This window comes from Leguminivora glycinivorella, chromosome 21 (genome assembly GCF_023078275.1).
Source record: "Leguminivora glycinivorella isolate SPB_JAAS2020 chromosome 21, LegGlyc_1.1, whole genome shotgun sequence".
Classification (NCBI taxonomy): domain Eukaryota; kingdom Metazoa; phylum Arthropoda; class Insecta; order Lepidoptera; family Tortricidae; genus Leguminivora; species Leguminivora glycinivorella.
In genome coordinates this window covers 10,381,803-10,397,445 of record NC_062991.1, presented here as the reverse complement: position 1 = coordinate 10,397,445, position 15,643 = coordinate 10,381,803, and the positions used below count along the sequence as shown (strand labels likewise).

Here is a 15,643-nt window from a genome sequence, read left to right as displayed (position 1 = left end):
GCTTCGCTCGGTCTCATCTGTTCAGTGTCACACTGCTCCTCGCTTTGCTCGGTGTCTAGTGCTATAACTTACTGCTGATAGAGAAGGTGGAGCTCTGCAGGTTCCGTTGTCCGGTCTCTCTCATCTGTTCAGTGTCACACTGCTCCTCGCTTCGCTCGGTGTCTAGTGCTATAACTTACTGCTGATAGAGAAGGTGGAGCTCTGTAAGTTCCGTTGTCCGGTCTCTCTCATCTGTTCAGTGTCACACTGCTCCTCGCTTCGCTCGGTGTCTAGTGCTATAACTTACTGCTGATAGAGAAGGTTGAGCTCTGCAGGTTCCGTTGTCCGGTCTCTCTCATCTGTTCAGTGTCACACTGCTCCTCGCTTCGCTCGGTGTCTAGTGCTATAACTTACTGCTGATAGAGAAGGTTGAGCTCTGCAGGTTCCGTTGTCCGGTCTCTCTCATCTGTTCAGTGTCACACTGCTCCTCGCTTCGCTCGGTGTCTAGTGCTATAACTTACTGCTGATAGAGAAGGTGGAGCTCTGCAGGTTCCGTTGTCCGGTCTCTCTCATCTGTTCAGTGTCACACTGCTCCTCGCTTCGCTCGGTGTCTAGTGCTATAACTTACTGCTAATAGAGAAGGTGGAACTTTGCAGATTTCGTTGTCCGGTCTCTCTCATCTTGCGTCCCGTGGGAGTGCTGCAGCCTGATGACGTCACCGACATGTCCTCCAGGTGTTTGTTCAGTGCTTCTGTAAATATACAAAAAAATATTGGAGGATATAGCATTTGCCCTAGCTTCGCTTGCGTTAAATTCGATTGAAATGCTCCATACAAACTTCCACCCCTCCCCCCCTTCCATTTTAGGGAAGTGGGGGGATAGAAAGAGACAAAAAGTAGCCTATGTCACTCTCCATCCCTAAAACGTCCCTCCGTTTTGTCGTAGAAGTCGGACAGACACACACACTTTCCCATTTCTAATGTATGGAAGTGAATATTGCATTTCAAAATTTATTGGCAACTATATATATAAGAGTTTTGAATGATTCACGGTTATTTTCATTAGACTTATATTGACCGGGATATAGACCGTGATTACCTTTAAGGTAATCACGGTCTATATCCCGGTCAATATAAGTCTAACTATATATATGCCTTCGCTAGTGCTACTAAAATTATAAAATACTCATTATGAATTGTAAGAGCTTACTATGTGTGTCGATAAAATATTTATGGACAGAAAATGTGGAAATTTCCTTTGTAAAAATTATCTATTTTTTCCTCGGGCGCAGAGTCTACCTCTTCGTACATATAGAAAGGTATTACCTGGGGAGGGTGTCCCGTTGGTAACGCTGACGTGTCGAGGAGCTACAACCACGTGGAGCGGCTGTTCGGGCGCAGTCTACCTCTTCGTACACATAGAGAGGTATATATATACCTGGGGTGGGTGTCCCGTTGGTGACGCTGACGTGTCGAGGAGCTACATCCACGTGCAGCGGGTGCTCGGACGCTGAATGCAGCACTTCTTCGCCGCCGTACACGTATGGGGAGTTCACGGGGGTCTTCAAGAATTTGCCGTGACCTGAAATATTATATGACTCATATTGAAATTGTCTTCGGTTAGCGCGATAATTGAGCATTTCTTTTTTTTGCCAATAAAAAAACTTTGATTGTTTTAGGGAATTTTAGGTCAATTGTACTCAGAATCACGAGTACTTTCAGTCTCACTGGGAGACAAAAAGTGTCCCAGAATTTCCATACATCTAAGTAACCGTTAGCACTAGAAAGCTGAAATTTGGTACCAATATGTATATGAATCACGCCGACAAAGTGCAAAAATAAAAAATGAAAAAAAAAATGATTTATTAGTTTTTTTATTACTTTCCTCTTTTGTTACTCCATACAACATGTACGAAAAAAATCGTATGGGTCAATTTTTTTAACTACTAGGATTGGAAAAGCTAATAATTCTGAGTAGAAATAGCATGTTTTTTTTTTTCAAAAATATCACACTTCATAAAAGTGGCAAAAAATAGAAATGAAATAATAATGAAAAAATACTCATGAAATAAAACTATAGAAACGGATTATATCGCGTATAATGAATTTGCAATTCATACCGACGTTTCGAACACTTTACAAGCATTCGTGGTCAACGGGTGACAATGAAATTTTCTCTAGCTTGTAACAAAACTGTTTTTTTTTTTATAAAAACTTATTCTTGTGTGTTTTTTGATGTTGGAAGCATATTTCCTCCATTTCATGCATAGAATCTCTTTCTATTTTGGAATTAGGTTTCTGCTGACTTTATTTAGCGCTCGCAGGAGTCGCAGGACTCAAAGATTTATTATTGTTATTTGTTACCTTCAACGACTCGTAACTGGCCGTCGTCCAGACACACACGCCCGTTCACGATCACGTACTGCGGGCTACCAACTACGTGCTGACCCTGGAAATAACAAAAAAGTGAAAATTAATAATTAGTATTATAAGAGCAAACTTTGCCTTTTTCGGCTTTCACAAAATCTTACCTCAAATATATTAAGAGTATGCATATGAGCCACTAAGCTTTTGGCCGGCCACAAGTTGAATACCCTGAAGTCTTCGAATATATTACCTAATGACGACAACAAGTCTACTACAAGTTGAATATTTTCTGTCTTAGACAGACACATTTTAACACACAGACACATTTTAGACAGATTGTAACTGTTATTTCCTTCGTAGAGCGCTAAATTTTACCTCAAATATATTAAAGTCGACAGCATCAACAGCATGCTTATGCTGCGCGGCAGCTGGAATGGTCTTTTCTAGACGTGGGTTCCACACGACCACATCTGCGTCACTGTTGACGGCCACTCGGCCTTTGGCCGGCCACAAGTTGAAGATCGTTTCTAGCCAAACTGAACTTTACCTCGGATCAACATTTAGCCTATCACAAGTTGAAGATTTTCTCTCTTAGACAGATTTAAACAAAATCTAGAAAATTACTTTTTAATCTGCGAAGATAAAGTTAAAGATAATGCTTCGTTTTCCTTCAACCCCTTATTTGCCAAGAGTGGCACTGTAACTTTAGCAGTTTCAGGTGCTCTGCCTACCCCTTTATGGGAAACAGGCGTGATTGTATGTATGTATGAAGATAAAGTGCTAGATCATGGATTTCCGCAAAGAAACGACTGATTCTATCGATTGAAAATTTAAACAATTAGTCCCCTCTATACTATCAAATCTTACCTCAAATATATTAAAGTCGACAGCATGCTTATGCGCGGCAGCTGTGATAGTCCTTTCAAGACGCGGGTCCCACACGACTACGTCGGCGTCACTGTTGACGGCCACTCGGCCTTTGGCCGGCCACAAGTTGAAGATCTTGGCCGCTGTCGAGCTGGTTACGGCCACGAAGCGACACGGGTCCATTATGCCTGAAAAATTCATAAAAAAGGTTTGCGACATCTGTTAGAGTCATCATCTCAGTCAAATATCTTGGCAACGATTTCGACCGCCCCGTCGGTACAACATTACAGTTCTTTTTAAATGCTAAACTTCTATGAAATTATGAAGTTTACAAATGCAATTTGAATGACCGGCCTGGCCTAGCGCGTAGTGAGCTAGTGAACCTGCCTGCTAAGCCGCGGTCCCGGGTTCGGATCCAGGTAAGGGCATTTATTTGCGTGATGAGCACAGATATTTGTTCCTGAGTCATGGGTGTTTATATGAATTTACCTGTGTTGACAGCTTTCTGCCACAGTACGGCCATGCGGTCCTCGACTCCATTGACTCCATTGGGTATCTTAGCGAAGTTGCCCTTGCCCAGTTCCTTGTCCTTTTCGTGGAAGGTACAGTTGTCGCTGCCGATTAGTTGAAGATGGTCACTGGAAAAAAATGTAAGCATTTTATTACGTGGTGAAAAATAAGAGTTAAAAAAAAAACATTTTTGGCACAAGCTTTTATCTCCGACTGTACCTTTTTTTCAACAGTCATCTACTGCTCTCCGAGACGTTTCTAAAAACCCCTTACTCGATGGGGATACGACGTTTCATAACAGAGTTCCTATGACCGTCTTTCTGCTCCATCATCAGATCAGCTCCATAACACCATTATATTGCATTGTCACGTGATTTACATATGTGTGCAAAATTTCAACTCAATGGGAAATTGTGAAGTGGGTCAAATTTAGCACACTAACATATAAGTACTAACAAGGCAAGTTGAATAAGGAAATAAAAAATGAAATCGCTAAAGCCAGCAAACGAAAGTATACGTATAGTTTTTATTTTAATTCGTATAAAGATTCCGCATTGAAAAATTAACATGTGTAATATTTGTTTGTCGGAATGTATGCTATTTAGAAGATTACACCCTGTAGATATAATATAGCTACATCAGCATAACATAGCTCTCAGCTTTATCTAAAACTTTTAGTTCAGAGGAGAGAAAAACTCTCAACTGTCAACTAAGAGACTGGCACTCTTAACTAAGAGTCTAGAACTCTCAGCTAAGAGTGTGGAACTCTCAGCTTAGTGTTTGGAACTCTCAGCTTAGTGTTTGGAACTCTCGGCATAGAGTCTGGAACTCTCAGCTTGACACAGACTACGGTGTGTGTGAAACTCACTCGGCGAGAGTTTCGACGATGGCCTGCGATGTGGAAAAGTCGGGTGACGGAATCGAGCGTTAATAGTGCAAACCTAATATAATGCTAACACGACTAGTTACGGTACATAGCTCTCAGCTCAGTTTGCACGTGTTGCGTACGAACGATGCGCACACATATATACCGCGTGGAGTGTGTCGAGTGTCACTAGTGTGTCGGTACTCACTCGGCGAGGGCTTCCACGATGGCCTGCGGGGTGGAGCGGTCGGGGCGCAGCGGCGGCGACAGCACGTGCGCGGCCGCGTGGCGGAAGCACGCGTTGCGGTAGTGAGACCCTACAGACATACAATGTAATCTTCAGACCCTAGCCTTCAGGATAACATACACTAGAGAAATTTCGACGGACTCGGCGGTCGGGGTGGTGTAGCGGTTTATCACGTCAGTCGCGTTAGCTGGAGACCCGGGTTCGATTCCCGGCTTCGCAGCCAGTGGGCTTGATCGCTTTTTCTTTAGTGTATGGTATCTATTTCAGTTTATAATTTATATATAGTAGTGTTACTACTTCAAAAAACAAATCAAAAAATATTTAATACAATAATTTGATTTATTCCCTACATCGATGTAACCTTCAGTACATAGCTTATGCCACACAACGGACAATGCGGTCAAATATATGAAAGAAGCGCGTTCCTATGCACACAGTCTAATCTCGTGTAGGTGAACGCGTACCGTGCTTGTATGAGTGAGCAGAGTGAGATATGACAGGTCGACTGGTCGCGTTCTTGACAGGCGGTAAACTAAGCGGGTGGGCGGCACTCAACGGGGAGCGGGAGCGTGGGTGTCGTAGAAGTCGACTGTGGGACATGGGTTAAATAGGCTACCTACTTGACCCTTTTTTAAATAAAACCACAAAAAACATTTATAAAGTTTACTTTAACTTAATTAGGCAAAAACATCATTAGCGATCAATCTATAGATTGTCTGCGCATGACGTAAATCAAATTGAACTCAAACTTTTCTAACATTTAAGTTATGAGGCATAAAGTTCATCATGTCAGTGATTGACTCGACGTTAAGTCAAGTGTTCTATGACGTCACTACACGTCTGACAGCGTTCTCGGTGGCCAAAGTTAAAAAAATATTACACACATTTTTAATCGAAAATACGTAGCCACCATGCACTTTTAATACCCAAAATCTATAAAAATTGGTTTCTTATGTCAAATACTATAGGAAACAATCATTTTTTGTGCCAAATTCGATAAGAGTCTAGTAGCCTATTGTGGCGTAGGCGAGAGGCTAGCTGGCAACCTGTCACTGCAATGTTACTGTTCATGTGCTCTGCCTATGCCTACCCCTTTATGGGATACAGGCGTGATTGTATGTATGTATGTTACCATCAGTGCCGACGGTGGCCGCGAGTGTCTCTCCATACAATGGTTGTCGCTGACGGGCGCGGGCCTGTTGTATGGCGCGCACGGCGCTCTTTGACATCATATGGACGATGTATAACGGTGAATTTGCCTGCAAATAAACATTTAAATAAGTTTTTTTGCAAAAAAGAATATTTTTTTCTCTAGCTTTTATCGCTGACTGTACCTTTCTTTCAACAGTCTACTGTTCTCCAAAACGTTTCTAAAAACCCCTTACTTGATGACAACCGGTCTGGCGCAGTCGGTAGTGACCCTGCGCCGCAGTCCCGGATTCGAATCCCGGTAAGGGCATTTGTTTGTGTGATGAGCACAGATATTTGTTCCTGAGTCATGAAAAAAAATTCGCTACGTAAAGTACCTAATAATAGAAAGTGCGAACGTGCGCTCCGTTAGAACGCGCGCCACCCCTGATTAGGCCGCGAACTCGCGGCCGCAAGCATGTACTTGTAGCGCGGCGATAAAATCGCGGAGTGAGCCGCCCCTGATATAGCCCGCGTTATTATTTATAAGTACCAGTAGGACCCTAACGGCCATTGCAGAAACCCTTAACGCGTGGAACGTCACTAATAATCCAAAAGAATTCGAGTTTTTAATTACCTGGTTGGCGATAACGCAGGCGCGATTGACAGCTTCCCCTTCAACCTAAAACAAAAAAAAAACAATAATATATAGTCTGTCAACCAAGTCTGCCAGTAAATAAGAACATAGAAAACTATATGCATCCTTTTCTTTATGGTGCTAAAGAAAAGGATACCTATAGTTTTCTTTGTTCTTATTTACTGACAGACTTGTTTGACAGAGTATAATACCTATGTGTGGTGTTACCGCCAGAAAGGAAGAAGAGGATCGAGTATTAAAGAGACTTACTGTCAAAGTAAAATGTGTAATCACAGCGCATAGACTGCCATCTCTCGACACAGGCTTAAAACTTTTGAACCTCAGTTTTGACAATTTGGCCCATATTCTTAGCTTGATAAATTTTAAAATGTCAAATATTAATATTAGCGCCATCTAGCCGAGCGTACCCCAAAGGTGTATCGCCATCTAGCTCACCGTACCTTTTTCTGTATGGTTTTGGGGTACTTTTTTTTCTTAGACTTATCTGTCTATACGAAGTTATATAAGAGTTTTCATCATTGCTCAATAGATGTCGCTGTACCTACGCGTAACTAGATAACGAAGTGTTCTTCAATACTATACTATATAAAGTGAATATTTGTTAGATAGCAAGTAACGATAACAAAGCACATTAACTAAAAATTTTACGCCTCACGGCACAACATAGTGACATAATGTGAAATGTATAATGAGACTTATGCTACATATAATATTACCTATGTTGTTATTAAATGTGTTTACTTTTACATTTATTCCATCTATAACCCTATATTTTCAACATAACTTTTACAAAATCAATTTTGAAATTTTTTTGGGAAGATGTCATTCTGATACTCGTATCTTAGTCCGAGGTGGGACTTGTGCCCTTTTTCACCGAGTCAATTTGAGTTATACCCTTTTTCACTAGGCCCACAGATTAATAGTACACACCAGTGGTCATATTATGGCCGTGACTTTGTCACTCCTAATATCATGCGATACTTTCATGCGTCTCAAGGGGTGTCACTTGCGCGTGAAAAATTATTACTGTACACATCGGTAACTCGTGGCACTTGACAGAATAGTTATGTGACAAGTTTTCTAGGCGTTTTTTTAGGAAAGATAAAATAATAAATAATTATTCCCTACATGGTGGGGCTTTATTAAATAACATAAAAATATTCGATATATCCGCTTTATCCGGATAATCAAATTCCAAGTATTCGAATTATCCGGGTACAGAATTGGGCAGATAATTGCAAGCCCTATTACTTTATATGTATGACAAACATGCTAGCAGCGGCCATTGGAACTAATATTAACTCTAAGTTTAACCAAAGAGGATTGAGTACGTATTATAGAGAGTTACTGTCGAAGTAAAATGTGTAATCACAGTGCGTAGACTACCATCTCTCGACACAGGCTTAAAACTTTGAACCTCAGTTTTGACAATTTGGCCTGTATTCTTAGCTTGATATTTGTTAAAATGTCAAATATTAATATTGAAATTGAAATAAAATTTATTAGAAACAACACGTTACGTCTTGGCAGTTGCATAAGTGGTAAATGTACAGATTGTTGTTCCAAAACGGATGCCACTCAGCATGTGTCGGAGCACATAGTGCCACGACGCTGATTTTCAGTGGACCCTTAGACTTATATGATATGAAATAAAAATAACATATTAAAGTAAGATTTCACAGCACCATCGAATAGTTAACAAAAAAAAATACAGAAAACAAAGACATTAATTTAAAAATATAGACTGGCATGAGATAAAATTAGAATATTGAAATATTATTTAAACCAGGGTGTGGGAAGACATTAGCGCGATATTAGCGCCATCTAGCCGAGCGTGGGGGACTGCACACAGCTCTTTGCACTGCACAACGCACAACGCAAGTGCTAGGCTTGTGTCGTTCACGAACTATGAACTGTTAGGAATATAATCCCATCAAATTCGGTCCCATTCGTTCTGATCTTTCCGACCGCAGTGGTCGCTGGTCTGGCTGAACTAAATGAGCAAAAGACCTAAAAGAGCGAACTAGTTCGTGGGAGCGATTGAACGAGATCGGAGCGCTCCGATCAACGAACGAAACGGCACAAGCCTACTACTACGAGGCAAATTACTGCGCTCGAATTTTTAAATACGGGAAACCACGGAACCCTACACTGAGCGTGGCCCGACACGCTCTTGGCCGGTTTTTTCTTACTTTATTTGTCTATACGGAGTTACTATGTCTTTGGTTTAACATAGTGGCTATCGGTAGGCCTTTCTCTCGTTCCAACCAAATTTTATAATTCTGCGAAAGTGTAATTTTGAATTTTGGTTATTATGAATCTAACACATTTCGGATATTGGATGTAATAGGCTACATTTTGGCATTTTGATGTACTGAAAATTGGTATTTTCGTAATTTTAGACATTTTACTACCAATCCGTTTTAATATTGCGATATTCTAAGAACATGGTATTGATTGGTGACGGGTTAAGAATTTCACCACCCCCTTTCTTCCCGTGGGTGTCATAGAAGGCGACTGTGGGATATGGGTTAAATTGTGGCGTAGGCGAGAGGCTGGCAACCTGTCACTGCAATGTCACAGTTTCGTTTTCTTTCAACCCCTTATTTGCCAAGAGTGACACTGAAGCTTTAGTAGTTTCATGTGCTCTGCCTACCCCTTTATGGGATACAGGCGTAATTGTATGTAAGTATGTATGGTATTGATAAATTTGGTTGTAACCAATGTAACGAACCGTAGTCGTAAAGACGTCATAAAGTAATGACTTCTTCTCAAAAATTTGTAATTAAACTTAAAACAAATGTTTTCTGGTATATTCACAGATGCAAATGTACTATGCAGGGTATTGAAGAAAACTCTGTTATCTAGTTACGCGTCGGTACAGCGACATCTATTGAGGGACGATGAAAATTCCTTATTGTTGGCTATACCAAAGACATAAATAACTCCGTACAGCAAATAACTCCGTAAGAAAAACGTAACTCAGTACCATACAGAAAAAGGTACGGTGGCCTAGATAGCATTACACCTTTGGGGTACTCTCAGCTAGATGGCGCTAATATTAATAATTGATATTTTACACATAGCAAGCTAAGAATATAATAAATAAATAAATAATAAATAAATAAATATTATAGGACATTTTTACACAGATTGACTGAGGCCCACGGTAAGCTCAAGAAGGCTTGTGTTGTGGGTACTCAGACAACGATATATATAATATATAAATACTTATATACGTAGAAAACATCCATGACTCAGGAACAAATATCTGTGCTCATCACACAAATAAATGCCCTTACTGGGATTCGAACCCGGGACCGCGGCGTAGCAGGCAGGGTCACTACCGACTGCGCCAGACCGGTCGTCAGAATATGGTCCAAATTGTCAAAACTGAGGTTCAAAAGTTTTAAGCCTGTGTCAAGAGATGGAAGTCTATGCACATTTTACTTCGGCAGTAACTCTCACTCTTGATCACATTTTTTTAGCGCCACCTATTAAATACTGTCATAACTACACTGATGATGCCTACAATTTTTTTTTTCAAAATGTGTATTGACGTAATATTATGATATAAAAATAAAGAAGCATGTCATTTGTTCTTATAAAAAATAAAAACACGCAAAAATATTTCGGAAAAATATGATGGCCACTTCTAGGCTGCGAACAGCGCCATCTAGTTTCAAGCCCAAACATTTCAGGGGTACGGTTTTTTGTATGGGCTTGGCCTGTCCCGTATTACATGGTCCTTGCTTAATAACGTACTTGTTATCTCCTAGGTAGGCCTTTCTCTCGTTCCGTTTCTCAAGAAGTTGTCTGCCTCTATTAGAATCATTTGTTTTGTCTCCACTATATCTTCTTTCTGTATTTTTTGAGTGTGCCAATAAAGTGTTCTATCTATCTATATAATAATATATAATAGAATATTCCTACAAAACTAAATCTCATAAGAGATCATATTATACTAGTTTCCTATACTTAAAATAAAATATTTTATGCAGTGCACGAAATAAAACACCACATAATTAGAAGGAAAATATGGATAGTAGTTATGTTTAAGCATAGTTTCTATTTAATGAGTCAAAGAGAAAGATATGAAGTAAATCAATTGACCGTGACGTCACTCCTCAGTATTTCATAGTAATTCCATATTAGCAAATCGTTGACAGTTCTTAAAAAGAAGCTGGTTTGACTAGTAGGAAACTAGCCTATTGATTAATGATTAAAATATCTATAATATATAATTTGTCAAACAAGTCTGTCAGTAAATAAGAACAAAGAAAACTATATGCATCCTTTTCTTTAGGGTGCTATAGAAAAGGATACCTATCGTTTTCTTTGTTCTTATTTACTGACAGACTTGTTTGACAGAGTATATGTACCTAAATGCGAAAGTGACGCGTGATATGACCAGTGACAAATAACGACCATACGGCCACTGGAGCGAAATCATCATTCCGAAGACGTCAATAAAATAACGACATCTTCCCAAAAATAGCCTATTTAATATAAATTGAGAGAGCGAATCTCTTGAGAAAATTTATAACTGTACTGAACTATATACATACTTACAGTATATAAACCAACGAAAACCATTTACTGAAGCCTGTTAATATTTAAGTTACACAGAGCAACTTTTACTATGGGACCAACACCCAAAACGCGAAATAAAAATTTACTCTCCCATAGGAAATACTTACTATAAAAATAAAACTACCTATGAAACTGTCAGAAGATATTTTCGTGATTTCGGGGTTGATCCCATAGTAAAAGTTTCTCAGTATCACCTGGACATTTACGGGTTACAGTAAATGGTTTTCGTTAGTTTACATACTGTATAGTATATTGAAAAACACTCCGTTACCTAGTTACGCGTCTGTACAGCGACATCTGTTAAGAAATGACGAAAACTCCTTATTAGTTAGTTTTTTAAAATTAAATGGCTTCAGTCCATTATTGGGACTATTTCGCCAATTATGTCAAGGGGATATGAGCTAATATTAATTAGTGTTTTTGGTACGGTAAGTACGACAATGTACACTGAGCTAGATTTTACAAGAGTATGTGGACTACCGGCCGTTGACGACAAAAAAGAGGCTAAACGCGTTTCGAGATTAATTCTTCGTCAGCTTCTCACTACAACATTAGTTTACTGCATAAGTTTTTTTCTTTTATAGTAAGTACGACAGTTACGAAGCTATCGATTTTAAACATCGACTTTAAACAACATTAATGAGCAAAAAAAGAAATTATTCACGACACGAAACCGCTAAGATGGCGCTCGAACCGGAAGTCCGAAAACTCCTTATTGTTGGCAATAAGATTTAGGGCAGGTTCACATGACAAGCGTTCGATGCGAGCTGAGCGCGCGTTGAACCTGCCTTTCTCTTAGGCTTGTGTAGTAAATGAAATGAAATAAAATTTATTCGAAACAACACGTTACATCTTGGCAGTTGCATAAGTGGTAAATGTACAGATTGTTGTTCCAAAAAGGATGCCACTCAGCATGTGTCGGAGCACATAATAGTGCCACGACGCTGATTTTCAGTGGACCCTTAGACTCATATGATATGAAATAAAAATAACATATTAAAGTATGATTTCACAGCACCATCGAATAGTTAACAAAAAAAATACAGACAACAAAGACATTAATTTAAAAATATAGACTGGCATGAGATAAAATTAGAATATTGAAATATTATTTAAACTGGGGTGTGGGAAGACATTAGCGCGATATTAGCGCCATCTAGCCGAGCGTGGGGGACTGCACAACGCAAGTGCCTACTACGAGGCAAATTACTGCGCTCGAATTTTTAAATACGGGAAACCACGGAACCCTACACTGAGCGTGGCCCGACACGCTCTTGGCCGGCTTTTTCTTAGACGTTATTTGTCTATACGGAGTTACTATGTCTTTGGTTTAACATAGTGGCTATCGGTAGGCCTTTCTCTCGTTCCGACCAAATTTTATAATTTTGTGAAAGTGTCATTTTGAATCTTGGTTATTATGAAATTAACTGATTCCGGATGTTGGATGTAATAGGCCTCATTTTGGCATTTTGATGTACTGAAAATTGGTATTTTCGTAATTTTAGACATTTTACTACTAATCCGTTTTAATATTGCGATATTCTAAGAACATGGTATTGATAAATTTGGTTGTAACCATCGTAATAGGCTTGTGTAGGACATGTACTAATAGTACAAAAGACACGATTCCCTGCACTGTACTAGACCGAACGACTCCCAAATGATTCTGCTCTCTAGGACATTTAGTACACTCACACACGCGCAATAGAATGGGAGCGAAAGGAGCAAAGAGCCGAGGAGTGACAATGACAGCAAAGCGATCCGTGTGATCCGACCGCAACCGAACTAAAACCGACTGACTCGGACCGAGAGCGCGCGAAAACGGCCGATCAGCTCTCGGCTAGTACGAGGGAGCGTTACTGTACGCCATATGCACAATTTGTCTCTCGCTCTCTCGGTGTACTACTGTCCTAAATGTCCTAAAAGAACGAACTAGTACACTTCGGAGATCGTACTAGTTGGGAGCGATCTTTTCAGTGAACGAGCAGGCACAACTCTACAACGTAATGAACCGTAGTCGTAAAGAAAGACGTCATAAGGTAATGACTTCTTCTCAAAAATTTCTCATACAAACATAAAATAAAACGTTTTCTGGTAAATTCACAGATGCAAATGTACTATGTAGGGTATTGAAGAAAACTCCGTTATCTAGTTACGCGTCGGTACAGCGACATCTATTGAGGGACGATGAAAATTTCTTATTGTTGGCTATACCAAAGACATATAATATATAACTCCGTACAGACAGATAAAGTCTAAAAAAAAAAACCGGCCAAGTGCGAGTCGGACTCGCCCACCGAGGGTTCCATACAAACTTTCTTTCAAACTACCTAGTAAAAATAATCTCATATTTTCATATAACTCTAATGACTTGACTAGAAGACAAAAGTATAGGCACTAATGAGTATTATAGTGTATAGCGCCATCTCCCGGTCAATTTGCTAACTAATTTGCGCGACCTGGTTTTTCAGGGATAATTCTTTATAATGTTAACCGATTTAAACAGTTTTTACTTTATTGGACAGAAGATGGTTTACGTAACATCTCGTATTACTTTGAAGTACTATATACATCCGCAAGGGTGGGTAAATTGAAAGTAAAAATCTGAAAAGTTTTTTGTGAATTAAAAAAAAGTATTCAAAATACAAACACGATTATATTTTTCCTGTAATATATAGCATAAAACCAATGTTTACTAAAATTTTCATAATTTTTCGTTGGTAAACTTCGGAGATAAGGGGGGGGGGACGGTATTTTTTTTTACATTTTCCTTCAAAATTCTTTTTTTTTCCACAACAAAAAAATTATAAAAAATAGTTTATTTACGTTCAATTTATGCTCTTTCTAACGATACCCCACTTGACCTAGTAACTTGAAATTTACAGTTTGCCCCCCTTTCATTTTGGCCATTTTCTACAATTAAAATTAATAAATTTAAAAAAATTATACCTTCTATTTGTAGAGGTTCACAATGTTCACAACTATTCCAAATTTCAAGTTGATAGCATTAGTAGTTCTCGAGATATTTAGGAATGTGACAGACGGACAGACAGACGGACAGAGTCGCACCATAAGGGTTCCTGTTGTACCTTTTTGGTACGGAACCCTAAAAACGTACCTCAGTACCATACAGAAAAAGGTACGGTGGCCTAGATAGCATTACACCTTTGGGGAACACTCAGCTAGATGGCGCTAATATTAATATTTGACATTTTACACATATCAAGCTAAGAATATGGTCCAAATTGTCAAAACTGAGGTTCAAAAGTTTTAAGCCTGTGTTAAGAGATGGAAGTCTATGCACATTTAACTTCGGCAGTAACTCTCACTCTTGATCAGATTTGTTTTAGCGCCACCTATTAAATACTGTCATAGCTACACTGATGATGCCTACAATTTTTTTTTTCAAAATGTGTATTGACGTAATATTATGATATTAAAATAAAGAAGCATGTCATTTGTTCTTATAAAAAATAAAAACACGCAAAAATATTTCGGAAAAATATGATTTTGGCCACTTCTAGGCTGCGAACAGCGCCATCTAGTTTCAAGTCCATAAATTTTAGGGGTACGGTTTTTTGTATGGGCTTAGCCTGTCTCGTATTATATGGTCCTTGCGGGTCCATATCGGGTTGCATAAAGTTTGAAGTCATATTTTTTATTTGCATACATTTGATGCGCATAAAATGATGTGAGCATACTTTATAATGGGCATATAGTATACAAGCATAAACTTGCTGCGCATAAGATATGCCAAGCATAAGTACGATTTGCCATAAATACCAACCTACTTTGACGACTTAATACAGAATTGCTGTTCAGAAGCAGGTATTGTTGTACATAGCTCTACTTTTCTGGTAGCGATTCGGTTCTTTTCTTTCTATTAAATAGGCTATTTTTGGGAAGATGTCGTTATTTTACCGACTTCTTCGGAAAGAAGATTTCGCTCCAGTGGCCGTATGGTCGTTATTTGTCACTGGTCATATCACGCGTCACTTTCGCACTTAGGTACATATAATATATTATAGATATTTTAATCATTAATCAATTGGGCGTTTTCCAAATTAAATCCCAAATAGCGAATTTCACCAGATCTGGACGTGTTTAGGCTCATTCTCCTCAGAATCAGGAGCTGATTCGACCCCGACGATAAAAAAATGTCCTAATTTTTTTTTCCTTTTACGTCACGATTTTAGTATTAACTTACTACGAGCGTGACGTATTGGAAACTCGAATTTTGTATAGAAAATTTGGGACACATTTTTTATCGTCGGGAATGAATCAGCTCATGATTCTGATTCTGAGAAGAATGAGCCTAAACACGTCCAGATCTGGTGAAATTCGCTATTTGGGATTTAATTTGGAAAACGCCCAATTGATTAAAATACATATCTATAATATATTATATGTACCTAAGTGCGAAAGTGACG

At 39.1% G+C, this 15,643-nt stretch overlaps 1 protein-coding gene across 3 annotated transcripts in view; it reads right to left on the bottom strand.

The window, feature by feature from the left end:
- The window catches only part of LOC125237500 (dihydropyrimidinase 1), an 83,422-nt gene that overhangs the window by 1,585 nt on the left and 66,194 nt on the right, over positions 1-15,643 (bottom strand). For all 3 annotated transcript variants that reach the window (XM_048144620.1, XM_048144616.1, XM_048144617.1), the window contains 8 exons: positions 6,600-6,644; positions 5,967-6,093; positions 4,796-4,904; positions 3,702-3,850; positions 3,213-3,400; positions 2,343-2,427; positions 1,417-1,560; positions 608-730 (listed from right to left, as the gene is read on the bottom strand). In XM_048144620.1, coding sequence (XP_048000577.1) covers positions 608-730; positions 1,417-1,560; positions 2,343-2,427; positions 3,213-3,400; positions 3,702-3,850; positions 4,796-4,904; positions 5,967-6,093; positions 6,600-6,644 — 970 coding nt within the window. The remainder of the gene's footprint in view (positions 1-607; positions 731-1,416; positions 1,561-2,342; positions 2,428-3,212; positions 3,401-3,701; positions 3,851-4,795; positions 4,905-5,966; positions 6,094-6,599; positions 6,645-15,643) is intronic.